The sequence below is a fragment of the Candoia aspera genome, chromosome 16 (assembly GCF_035149785.1).
Source record: "Candoia aspera isolate rCanAsp1 chromosome 16, rCanAsp1.hap2, whole genome shotgun sequence".
In the NCBI taxonomy this organism is placed as follows: domain Eukaryota; kingdom Metazoa; phylum Chordata; class Lepidosauria; order Squamata; family Boidae; genus Candoia; species Candoia aspera.
The window spans coordinates 1,109,016-1,122,575 of record NC_086168.1 but is presented as its reverse complement, the minus strand read 5'-3'; the positions used below and the strand labels follow the sequence as shown (position 1 = coordinate 1,122,575).

The 13,560-nt window shown below is 45.2% G+C and overlaps 1 protein-coding gene across 2 annotated transcripts in view; it reads right to left on the bottom strand.

Moving 5' to 3' along the window:
• Positions 1-2,164: 2,164 nt before the first annotated feature.
• The window catches only part of COL5A1 (collagen type V alpha 1 chain), a 234,267-nt gene continuing 222,871 nt past the window's right edge, over positions 2,165-13,560 (bottom strand). For both annotated transcript variants that reach the window (XM_063316318.1, XM_063316317.1), the window contains exons 65-66: positions 7,356-7,589; positions 2,165-5,545 (exon numbers count right to left, since the gene is read on the bottom strand). In XM_063316318.1, coding sequence (XP_063172388.1) covers positions 5,399-5,545; positions 7,356-7,589 — 381 coding nt within the window. In that variant the 3' untranslated portion in view covers positions 2,165-5,398. The remainder of the gene's footprint in view (positions 5,546-7,355; positions 7,590-13,560) is intronic.

Below are 13,560 nucleotides of genomic sequence, written 5' to 3'. Positions count from 1 at the left end.
TGAAAACTCTCACAGCCAGGCAGTTTGGCCATATTCCTCCCATTCAGTTTCCTTTGGCAAAATTGGAGCAATCATTTCAGCAGATCCTGTCCATTCCTTTCCTTTTGGTGAGAAAATTTTGGACAATACAATGCAACCACTTCAGTCCTGTATAAAATCAAGTCCAGGATGGAAAGAAAGATGGTGCTCCAGCACATGGAAAATGAGTTAAGCCTTCTGATCATGGAGAAAACTTCATGGTCCAGGAGCTGATGGAAAGATGTCTTCCTCTCAGGAAAGGGGGTACTGAAGTTCAGCTCTCCAAGGAGTCAGCCACTTAGGCCTTAATGGCAGACCCAGCTGTAAGGGGACCTCCTGTGATGCTCCAAAGAGGCTTGCAAAGGACTGGGATGAGAATCAGAAAACTGGAGGAAGAGATCACAGCTGGGGCTGCTTTGTAAAGATGGAAACTTGGCATTTCAGTCTGGTCAGAGATGCTTGTTGAGGGCCCTGGTTTCACTGTAGTCCACTCCCAGAATTGGGGTGCCCCAGGGCCCAGGATGCCACTGCTGTGCTCTGGCAACAGGGATGTCATAGCAAGGGATTGCTTTGGATGCTTCAGCAGGGTGACATTCTAATCAGTTAGAAACTCAGGGAAAATGTCCTTCGTCAAAAATGGGACCCAAGGCCCACACTTATTGTCAGATTGTGGTTCTCCAAACATGTCATATATGCATACAGTCTATGTTATCCCACACATATAAACACACAGCATTCATTTCCACTTTCTGCATTAAGTACTACCACTACTTAACTAGGTCTAGCCTGGGGCTGGCCAGGATAGTTCTTTGACTGGGGCTTCCTATTAAAAGAGATTTTTAGAAGGCTGAACGGAATCACCATCTTTGATCAAAGGAAGCCACAGTGGTCCTTCCAAAGAAGCTTGTCACCCTGAGTCCTAACCCTGAGCTAGCTGATTTGCCTGGAAATACACTGTTGCGGCTCCAGTCAGAAAAAACAACCAAGTCCCATCTTGCAACCAGCTCTTCCACACACTTTTAGTGCTTTTGCATCAGGTGTCCATTTTGCTGTTGACGTCCCTCTCGGAATTTTGTAAACAAGAACAATCCTTATTTCTCGGGGAGAAAGTTACCACACATGTTGGGCGTCTGCATTGCTATAAAATTTCCCTTGCTGGTTCTTATAAAGTGGCCAAGGTGATCACATCGGGCTTTTCACATTTTTAAAGTGATGGGTCCTCTCTCCAAGGTTTCCCCTGACTGCACTTCCTGGAAACCCAATAGTTTGACCCAATGCAAGGTGACAGAGCGGTTCAGGAAGTGCTGTGGGTGGGAATTTATGGAGGAAGCTTCTTGTCACCGTAAAAGGTACAGGGCTTATTATAAAAGTTTTACAAGGTAAAACACTTTGAAAGATTAAAAGAAGAGGTGAACCAGTTGAAATCTCTGTTGCATTTCTCTCCCAGTCTTCATGATCTTTGGGGGGAAGGAGAACTCACTTCTCCATGCACGCATGTAGCCATTGTTGTGGAGACAGCTGTTGCCAAGGGCCAAAAAGGAGCCCAACCACAGCCAACACCTGCTATACCCACTTCCAGGGAGACTGGCCTGGATTAGGCTTTCTTGGCAGAGGGGTCAGGGAGAGAATGGCTGAAGTCCTGCTAAGGTGCCAGTGGCACCCATTGCCTCTTTTCTCCTAGAGAAGTAGAATATATATATATATATATTTTGCTGAGCAGTGCCCAGTGAAGAGACTTAGCCTGTCCTGGCATTCTATCTCTTGCCCTCGGAATGGAAAAGGTTGGCACCTCTGCAGTGCAGGAGTCAGAAAACTGGGCCTCCCTCCAGCCACCTCCTCTCAAGGGTGCCTGCCTCCTCTGGGACCCAACGAGAAAGCCCAGGATTCAATGCCCCCTCTGAAATGCCACTCATCAGGTCTGGCAGATGAAACAGAGCAAGAGGCAGCCTTGGTTTTAGCTGATGCGCCTCTGCAGCAAACCTCCTTCCCCATTTCTGTGCCCCCACCCATCGCCTTCCTCTTAAGACCCCGAGGCTGCCTGGCTGGTCTGGGCAAATTTGTTATCCTTCAAGGAGAAGGAGGGGGCGGGAGGGGGCTTGGACCCACAGGCATTCTGGTTCAAGAAGCATTCACATCACGGTGGGTTAGGTGGAAACAGTAAACTTGGTTTATTGAAAAATATCGATTACATTTATTCCTTTATTACACAGGTTTAATTTTTTTTCTTAAAAAAATACCTCTTATGGGCACTGATATGTTGGAATTTGGAAACCTGTACAAATAGGGTCACCTGATCATACGCAAGTGTGTGTGTGTGTGTGTGTGTACATGTACATACACGCAGAGATACACACCCACACACCCTCACTTCAAAGGGGGAGGGGGCTCTATGGATTTAAATCTTTGTTTTCATACTTTTTCTCATCAACATTTGTTCAAGTCATTATATATATTAAGGGGAAAGGGGATAAAATTACACAGAAAGATATGTCTGCAAGTACAAGAAGTAAATTTTATTGCAATATACGGTAACTACGTGTTTTGGGAAGGAAGGAAAAATGGGATAGGAATGAAAGAAACGTCAGTACAGTTTTACAACACTTGGTAGGATTTTGATAGAAGCACCAAACCACAAAGGAAGGGAGGGAGGGAATCACCGGATCAGAATCACATGACCTAACAGAGCGTGTCTGGGCGCACCGCCCTCCACCGGCGACCCCCAGAATTCCTGAAAGAAGGGAGAGAGCACCGTGAATGTTGTTCCTAGGTTGCTGCTTGGGGAATGAGATGTGGGGCGGCTTCAGAGCCAGTGACTGTCAGGGAATCTGTTCTGTAGGGACGCTTCAGTTCAGGACCTCTGGATCATTGATCCTGAAGACGCTGTGCACCTCACAAGGCTTGTGCCCTGGAACCTCTTGGGGTGGGACAGACCCCACTGCTCTCTCTGAGCAGGACAGGGCTGCAGGGAAGGCCTCCCACCACCTTCAAAAGACAAAGGCAAAGATGAGCTGAATGGGATATTTTAGGACAAAAACCGGAGTCGTGGCTGTTTTCAGTCAGAAACGTGCCATCTTCTTTCACTTCCATACTGCAGAGGAAGCAGAAGGGCCCCGAGCATTACTCTGACCGCCACTGTGGGAGGATCCTGCCCCTTCCAGTGGGGAAGTAAGGTGGGAGGGGGACAAGGATCCCCCATAACGGAAGAAGGGCAGTCAGCCAGGCCCAGGTGGGTCTACAGACGCAGGCGCTGGCTAGTGCTTGGTTACCAAAACCTCCCGGCTCTCGCATCCTCAGCTTCCCCCGGTTGTGCAGTGGGAAAAGACACCTCAGAAAGGCTTCCATTTACAGCAACGGTGATGCCGTCCCCTTCGCAAAGCGGCGCTTCTTTGGACAGGAGGCCACGACACGGAGCGCGGTGCTCTGTCCCTTCCCCTGTGGGGTCAGTGAGAAGAGGGGTGGAGGGGGGGTTCTTGCCACAAGCCCCCCAGGGGAGAAAGACACACACGATTGCACTGCTTGGTTTTGCACCATAAAGACAGAGGGGTCGTTTCGGAGGCAGGTCAAGTTTGGTCTTGACTTCAGTACATTGAATAAAGTCATAAATTAGCACCACAAATATTCAGCAACTGAGTACAAATCCGGCATATTTACCCTCATATGAATTGCATGAATAATCTATTGTTGCCAGAGAAAAACAAAGACCCCCAGGCCCCCCAGCAAGATAAGCACAGTTTTAATCACATGGGTCATCAGACGTACCATTGACAGAAAGAGGCTGATCTACGTCCTGAGTCTCAGCCGGGCGGGGAGGGAGGGAGGGGGAAGGAGACACTGAACGGGGCTGAAAGGAAGGGAAAGCTGGAGGGAGACTCCTGGCAGGGTCAACCAGTCTTGCCATTAAAGTTTCTCCAACAGCTACAGCACCAACAGAGAGGAATGTAAATAACAAAACATGTCAGCACCTCTGTATTAATTAATATTATTATTATTACTATTAATAATAATAATGGGGGAGAGAGAGAACATAAGTGGGTCTCCCTGCCATATAGGGCCCTCTGAATTGAAACAGAAGTTTGAGGGGAAAAAGATTTTCTTGGTAAAAGGTATTTTTTAAAAACAAACCTGTACATTGCACTAGGTAAAGAAGAATGGGGAGGGGGGGGAGCCGGCCGTAAGTCTTTACTGCTTGTCAGAGCTAACAAAAATCAACACTCTTACAAAAAAAACAACAACAAAAAAACACCGAACAACTGGTGATGTGTTTGGCAGTAAAGGTGCCCCTGCACAGCCCTCATTTTCCCTTTGTTTAGAGATATGCCTGCCTCGATTCCCCCAAAGTTCAGGCAGATATTTAATTCCAATCCCATTTGCTTGGGTGCCTGCAAGGCTGTGGCATGTCAGTTCTACGGCTGACGGCACTCGGGGGGGCACTTTTCTCTGAGGGAACCTGCTCCCTGTGGTGGGGGGAGCACGGGGTTCCCTGCTTCGGCTCTAGCAGATGCCTTGGATGCTGGTGAGAAGGTTGCTCATTAAGTTATCCGTGGGGCATGGGTGAATCACATGCATCTTTTGAACCCAGAAACATTTAATATTTAATATAATAATATACAAATATTTACTTACAAAATACAAAAATAGAAGCACCTTTATCACATGGGGTATACAGTCAGAACCTGGCATTTTAAAATGTTGTTGGTTTCTGTTGTTTCTTTCATGAACTAAGCAGAAAAAAACAGGTAAACGTTTCTGGGGGCAGCGATGTTCCATCTAGGTTCTGAGAGAAACCCCAGTGAAGAACAGAGTCCAAACTGGAAGGGTTTTTCAGAGTTCTTAGTCCATGTTTCTGTACAGAGATAAGACGTTGGCTGAATCGCCTGGCTGATGGTTTCCTACGGTGTCTTTGGGACTTTCCAGGGATGGGAAACGGGATGATCCCTGGAAAGTCTTCCACCAGATGCAGAGAAGCTGCTGAAATGAAGGCAAGTGAAACGGTATTGGCAGAGTCTCATGCCGGCATGTTTCTGATTTCAAGGAAGAGGCATACATTCAAGCGCAATTGCTGAGCCCTCTGATGGTCTCCCAGAAGATGCATAGCGAAGGAGGAAAAGCTTGCGTTGGTCGGTCGGGGAGGCTTTAGGCCATGTGATTCTGGAGCCTGTGGTGGGCATGGTCCTCTTTTTGACTGGGGCTTCAGTGAGGTTGGGGGTCTTGTGGCAAAGTTGACATTCAGGCTAAACAGGAGAACAATTAAAAAACAAACCCATCAAACTGTCCAGTTTCAGAACGTGCACGTGATGACTGGAAAAAAAAGTAGCCAAAAATAGAAGGCGCAATGAGGTTACGAAGTTGCTCTTTTGGAGACAAGTCTTCTGAGTGGCCCTTAGCCCATGAAGCAAGCTGGTCCCACCTCAAATCCAAACTTCTGAGATGCTTCCCCAAAGTCATTGAACATGATGTCAACAATGGGGACTTGCTCGACTTTGGGTGTGTTGATTTCTAAGACAGTCTTTTGATAGCCCTTCTTTGTCTGCAGAGAAAGGAAGCAGGACAGGTCAGGGCAGCATTGATCACACCTCATGCAGAACAACAGAGGCCTTTCAGGGGCATTGGCCAGGAGAATCAACCTATCATTTTATTTACTTTCAATTACTTTTTCTCAGTTCTTCAGCCCAACCTGCTGTTTGAACATTCAAACGCTATGTTGCTCAACAGTAGGAAATGATGCTGAGTTAGATTTTTTAAAATTCTGGCTTAGACTGACTGCAGCATGCTGCAAACCATTGTTCCTGCTGGCTGAAGTTTGGGAGGGCAAAGTTGGTCAGTTTTGGGGTCTTTCAATCTTTATTACATATCAAGTTTGGTCTGCTCTAACTTGGAATATTTTTAAAAAATTCTTATTGAGGTTTGTATCTGTGCATATTTTCTCAAACATACATTTTGTTCAAAGTACTGCCTAATACACAGTTTTTGCAAACTGTGCAAAGTATTGCCTAATACACAGTTTTTGCAAATCAGCTTTCACTGATGCATTTTTGTACATGCGTATGAATTTTTGTATGCCTTTTTGTGTAGTTGGAGGTTGGCCATCCCCCCTTCTCTCTCTCTCTCTCTCTCTCTCTCTGTCTGAGGCTTAACAGCACTTTGGATCTGATCTCCAGAAAGTGCTCTGGAGGCACTGGGGGGCCCACATAGCTCCTCCCTGCAAGGTGAGGAAGCAGCGACGCCTTTTCCCAGCATTGTATGTCTGTGTGCTGCATACTTCAACACTTGGCCTACTCCAAGTGGTATCTTTTGGAGACTGAACTGAAAGCACTGCACAGATCTTATATCTGAATGTATATCTGCATCTATACTTATTGACAAGCTGCATTACAAAATTTGTAATTTTGTGTGAATTCTACATTTCCATGTATGTATTAATTTCAAAATGCAAAGTTAAGTGAGCTGACATCAGCTATGGAAATCTTCCCTCTCCTTCACAAAGCCCTAGGGTGGGAGGGGACCTCAGAGGTCTTTTACTCCACACGCCTGCCCAGGCAGGAATCCTCAGACCATCCAACCCTCCACTGACAGAGCCCCCACGACTCCAGGAGGAGCTCCGTGGGGTCAGGACATTCCTTCTTATTTTGAGTTTAGGTCTCTCCTTGTAAATCTTCTGCTTGTTGGCTCTTGGGATCTATCCACCCCCTCTTCCCTGTGACACCCTTCAAGGAATGGAAGATGTCTCTCAAGAGCTTTCCCTTCTTTAGCCTAAACAAGCCCAGGTCCTTTAATAAGAGGGTCATATGAAACCATATTTCTTGTATAGGATGGTGTTCATACCAGAGTATCTGATTTACCCGTTCTAGAGTTGAAAATCTAGGTTTATTCTGGGGTTCCACCTCTGGCTTCTTAGGACAGGTACGAACCAGAGATCCCTGGTCTTACCACTTTGATGGATAGCCCCTCTCCCCCCAAATTAAGTGGACCATTCAGCCACCAAAAGATTGTTCACTCTAATCTCTATTAATGGAAGACGAATGTAATATTCTCTGCATAAAGTTGGATTTTTGCTGGAGAATTCAGTGTGTCTATCACAATTAATTCTGGTCTGTGACCATAATAAAAATATTATTTTATTAAACTTAATTAAACACCTTTTGTTGATAGTTAATATATGTAGTAATAATTGTTTTCAGTCATTAGTTAAAAATAATTGATTGCCTCTTATTTTTTGTCCCACCTTTGCCCTCCCCCTGAATAATCACGCCAATGAAAACGAGAGGTTAAATGGGAGTGGTCTGGGAGGGTCTGTGAGGGCTCCCCCCCCCAAGTCCTTCCTTTGCCCAATCACTCACTGCACAGCCATCAAGAACCGCCCTGATGAAAGGGTTGTTGTCATAGGACATCTCTTCATCATTAGAGCCCAGGAAGCGGATGGCCTTCTCGTAGTTGCCCATGGTGGCATCATGCCATGCCACAGACTGGAAGCAGTTGTAGGTGACATTTTGGTGAGCAGATGCACTCAGAAGCCGCAGGAAGGTCATCTGTACCACTCCAATGGGGCTGCCATCAGAATCCACGTAGGAGAGCTAAAGGGAAGTGGAGAAGGAGACAAGGAAGAAGCAGACCGTGCTGGGCTATGCAACAACTGCTGGGACAGGGAAAATGAATGGAGAGGGAAGCCACTTTTCAAACGTCCACTCCTAGGTGCGCAGGTTATCTCAAAGAGTGTCAGATATCATAAAGTTCCCAGACCGCCTTGGAGATGATCAGAGGGACTTTTTTACAGCTACATTTAAAAAACACACAGTCACCATTGCTTCTGAAAATGAATGGGATTTGAGTTTCAGGGTGGGCAAACCCTATGCTTTATTTTTAAGAGATAGACCTCATTTCTACAAGTTGTATTCAGGGTGTAGGAAATAATTAAAAACCCTACAATTGCCGGAATAATCAAGTGTGGAATTTAAAAATTAGAAAAATATCATGCATTAGGACCACAGTAGAAGACTCAAGACTTTTGATAACTTGAAATATTGGGTGAAATATAAGCATCTCTCCCAAGTAGGGATTTTGGATTTTTCATCCCATGGATTTATCTGAAAATCTTCCCTGTGTGTTTGTGTCAAAAATTAGATCAACCAATGCATCAGATGCTCCCTAAATATCTTGGTATTGCATGTTGAAGTTAAACAACTTTCAGACAAGACCTGCTGGGTTCATTAAATATTGTGGGAAAGGACTGAGTGGGCCAGAAGGGAATGGGGTTGCATCAGGACATGCTCAGAATCAGTCAATTTCTCATGAAAAACGATAAGAAACCAATATTATACCAACCAGTTATCTGGACTCCTGTCCATGTTTGTCTTGAGAGAGATCAATATGACTGACTGAGGCAAGCAGAAGCATGCTAGATGACAAGCTAAAAGAGCTACCAGGAGCTAGAAGACGGAATGGAGTGTCCTGGATCAGGGCCTGTTCACAAGAGGCAACTGACTTTCCCATCATTTAAGCATATGTAACATGAATTTACAGCAGTGAGGATGGACAGGCAGCTCTCTATGCTTGGAACCACAGAAAGATTTCTTCTGCTTCCTTCCAAGGCTGAACAGGTCTCTTTCGAAAGAAGCTCTGTTTTCTATGAAAGTCTTACTAAACATTACTAGTCTTATCATCTTCTAAATTCTTCTGATGCATCCTCTAGAATTAACTTCCTCTTTCCAGTTATTCTGATTAGGAGTGGCCATCTAATTGACACAGCATTCATTCATTTTAGTGGCTGCCCAATGCTATTAGACTCCAGGCAGAATACTTAACTGGATGAAATCTCAGATAAAATTCCCAAGGGACTCAACACCATCCTTTGGCTTGGGGAACAGCCAAGTTTTTAGCAACTTTTTGATCATCAGGATAGGAGCCATCCCTTGAGAGAATACTGTTCCAGGTGCAGCAACAGAGAAGGCACACTTCCTAGGTCTTGATAAATGGCACTGTTTAATCAAGGGGGCCTGGAGCACACCCACTCCGCCTGTTCTTCAGGATGGGCAGAAACTATTGGAGACCAGTGGTCCCTCAGTAACTAGGCCATGTCCCATGAAGGGCTTTATAGGTGGTAACCAGCACCTTGAATTGCACCTGGAAGCTAAGTAGCAACAAGTGCAGCTTGCAGACCAGTGGTGACACAGGGACATATTGAGGGATGCTCATTACTACCCACTGCATTCTGGACCAGTTGCAGTTTCTGATGATCTTCAAGTAGAGGCCCCATGTAGAACTCATTGCAGTATTCATTGGTGAAATTTGAGGTAAATTTCTACTACACCCTCTGGTAAAACACCATATGTATTTGGAAGGAAATTAAAAGAGATCTCCCAGATATCCTACTATGTATCTTTACCTCAAGCAATATTTTTTTATTTATTAAATTTATATCACCACCCATCTCCCCCCATGGGGGACTCTGGGCGGTTTACAATAAAATAACACTAAAAACATAACCACCTAAAATTAGCATTAAAATAAACATAAAAACAAATGTAAAATCCAAGTGGAGATGGAACACAATCACTAAGAGGTGCTATGGCGCCAGCCATCCCCAGGTGGAGCTATCACTCTCCCCCTCCCAAGCAAGGTGGCAGAACCGGGTCTTCAGTTTCTTCCGGAAGTCCGAGAGCGAGGAAACCGGTCTCAACTCCGGGGGCAAGATGCTCCAAAGGGCAGGCACCACTGCAGAGAAGGCTCGCCTCCTGGACCCCGCTAGATGAAATTCCTTTACTGATGGGGTCTGTAGCATGCCCTCCCTGCCTGACCGGGTGGGATGGGTCGATGTTATGGGGATGAGACGGTCCCTCAGGTACTCTGGTCCCATGCCATGTAGGGCTTTAAAGGTGATAACCAACACCTTGAATTGGACCCGGAAGCAAACTGGAATCCAATGCAGCTCGTGTAACAGTGACAACATGGGCTGATTTTGCAGCCCCAAGAACTGTCCGCGCAGCTGCATTCTGGACCAGCTGAAGCTTCCAAATGCTTTTCAAGGGTAGCCCCATGTAGAGCGCATTGCAGTAGTCTATATGGGAGATGACAAGGGCATGAGTGACTGTTTGGAGGGCATCTCGGTCCAGGAATGGGCGTAGCTGACACACCACCCGGAGATGTGCAAAGGCCCTCCTGGCCGTGACTGCCACCTGCTCTTTGAGCAGGAGTTGCGAGTCCAGGAGGACCCCCAGGTTCCTCACTGGCTCCGAATGGGGAAGTGCCACCCCATCCAGAACCAAAGAAGACAACTTCCTGGAACCTGAAGGGCCATCAATCCACAGCCACTCTGTCTTACCAGGGTTCAGCTGAAGCCTGTTGTTCCCCATCCAGGCCCCCACAGCCCCCAGGCACCTGGAAAGGGTGGAGACCGCATCACTTACTTCACCCAGGATGGAGATATATAACTGGGTATCATCGGCATATTGATGATACCTCATCCCGTGGTGACGGATGACCTCACCCAGCGGCTTCATGTAGATGTTAAAGAGGAGAGGAGAGAGTACCGAACCCTGCGGCACCCCACAATGGAGGGGTCAAGGGCCGGATCTCTCCTCTCCTATCACCACCAGTTGGGAGCAGCCCTGGAGGAAGGAGGTGAACCAGCGCAAAACTACACTGCCCACCCCCAACCCCCTGAGCCCCCCCAGAAGGATACTATGGTTGATGGTATCGAAAGCCGCTGAGAGGTCCAAGAGAGCCAGGATGGATGCACTCCCTCCATCCCGCTCCTGCCAGGGTGCAACCAATGCAGTCTCCGTCCCATATCCTGGCCTGAAACCTGACTGAAAGGGGTCCAGAAATATACAAAAATATACTGTATATTTTTTGCCTGATTCAACTGCTTCTAGAAACTGCATATGCAAATTAAATGGAAGTTTATCAATAATATTTAGTTAACCAGGCAATTAAATTTAATGATTAAAAAATTCTGATTCAACCGTCTCTCTCTTCCTCCCTCTCTCCCTGTCGTGCACACACCCAAATGCACCCACACCTATAGATCTGCGGACCTGTTTTTTGAGGTGGTGTAGGCAATACATTTCCATGCATTATGGAAAGAATTAATATTTTTAGAATTTTAAAAATGCTAATGGCAACCAACCTATCTATCAATCATATATTGTTCAGTATGTGAACAAGGGAACATGATCTTACCCCCAAAAAACTGTTAGTTGGCAACCTCTCCTAAGCAATGTTTCCAACCAAACCAACAGAGCAATGTGTTCCAAGCACCTTTTGGACTCCTTATAAGGAGAAGAGTTTATGATGGAAAGCATACGGCATCAAAACTAGAATGAGCTCAGACAGCCATTAAACCTCATGACATTCTAAAAGGAGCTTTCCATGTTTTCTTGGGTGAGGGGAAAAATAGCATGAGGGAGATGAAACCCCAAATTCGTAATCTGGGGCCTGAGGCCCAGAGCTGCAAGTGTCCCTTGAAAGTCCTGGGACCACATTCGATAACTGCTCCCCAAATCAATAAGCAATATTATCTAAATGGGTTATCACAGCAATATCAACTGAAGTGAAAATTGAGATTAATCTTGGATTCATCTCATTTATGCATCAGAGGAATTCTGTAAGAGTTTTCTTATGACTAGTGAAATTTCTCAAATAGGTCAGGAATTCCCACTGCATGAGCAAATGTGACATGGTTGCCTTTGGAAGTCTTCTAGATGCTGGTGGCTCATTTCCAATTCAAGAAACAATCCTGATGACCAGCAAGATAATGACAGCAAGAAAATAAGAGAGAAGGCAAACTTTTGAGGTATTGAGCAAAAACCAACTATCGAAAACAGTCATTCCCTCCCCCAACAAAATGATCTACACAAGACTGGCAGACAGCCAAGGAATTGGCCAGACATACACACGGTGGACCTGGACCTCTCCAGTTAGTATAGTGTGGTGAGTTTGGGAACATGCATGGGCTCCCTTGCGAAGGGAAGCAGCTCTTGACACATACAAACACACAGGACTGCAGCCTGCTGTGTGAGGTGGCAGTGTGGCACAGCTGGAAAAGCTTTTGTACAGAGCACCCCATGCACAGTAATGAAGACTGCAGATGGAAGACCAAGATGCCGCTGTTGTTGTTTTTGTTGTTGTAATTAAGATAAAATGAAGATTGCCGGAGAAAACTGTATAAGGGAATTTCAAGAGATTCTGAAAAGCTGTCAATGTTGTTTTGAATTGGTGAATTGCCCTGTTACAGAGGAAGCAATGGACATGGCAAAGAATATTATCAGCAAACTAATTGTGACAGAACTTCAGCCTCTTCAAAATCTTGCACTGCTCTTCTTTACCATGCTTCCAAATGTATACCAACATCTCCCTCATAAACACTGAGGACTTCTTACATGGTTTTCTCTTGATGGTTGCAGGCTCAGATGCTTTGAGCTAAGAACCTTCTTTCTCATTGTCTTCTCACTACGTAACACCCAAGATCTGTGGTGAAGAACTCTGTGTAAAGTCACAGGTCTACCCACCTTCAGCTAAAACTGTTTTGCACCCATGCCCTCCAGATTATAGAATATGGAATTGTGGGATATGGAATTCAAATGGAAAATTTATATTTTACTTATTTTGATTTTTGCCAACAAAGCCAGGCACTTGAGGCCAAACTTCCAGTTATGAGACTTTAGCAAACATCGTGCAGATACTGTGAAGCTGAAAAGAATTTCACCATCCTTTGTCATTTCTTGGCCTTGAACTCCTATAGCATCACAGCACAGACACAACCTTGTTTTCTCCAAGTGTGTGTTATTCCTCATGTTTCAATTCTTCAGCAATGGTCCTTCATGCAGAGTTCAATGCAGACTTTGCACAGGCTATCCCAGTTTCACCATCCTTCCAATTTAAAGAAGATTCCCTGGTGCTTCTGTTGTTCTAATTAGGACAATGCTCTGAGATCTGTCATCAGGTTATAGATTTTCGAAAGGTTCCTGCGATGTTACTAATTCAGATTCATGTTTGCTTCAAAAGTGAATTGGAAATTGGAGTTGAGTGCCAAATGGAAAAGAATTTTGGCAGGGAGAGGCAAATCTGTTGATTTCAGTTATTCTAATTTTGAGACTCTTTCCATTCCAGTTTCTCAATTTTGGGAATCTTCCAATTTTTCGTTTTCTCTTTTGCATATCTGTCGAATGTGGGTCACTGAAGTTGAGAATTTTTTTTAATGTAACGTTTTCAGTGTATTTTGGAGCACATTTCTCCAAACAGAGGTATTTTTGTGTGAAATTCTTACACAGTTTCTGTAAAGTAGTTCCCTTAATATAATACCATTTATGTATATATCATTTTCATGAATATACTGTATACATATTGAATGTATTTTTTTGCTGCTGTGTTTGAATTCTGCCAGACAACTAAGTTTTGATTAGAACCCCTTTCCTCCTTCCTTCCTTCCTTCCTTCCTTCCGTTCCACAGAAATTTCCTATGAGGTCAGATCAAAGGACCACCTAAATTCAGAAAGGCCAAGCAGATGTCGATTATGGTGAGGGCCCAAACTGAGCCTCCAAATTCCC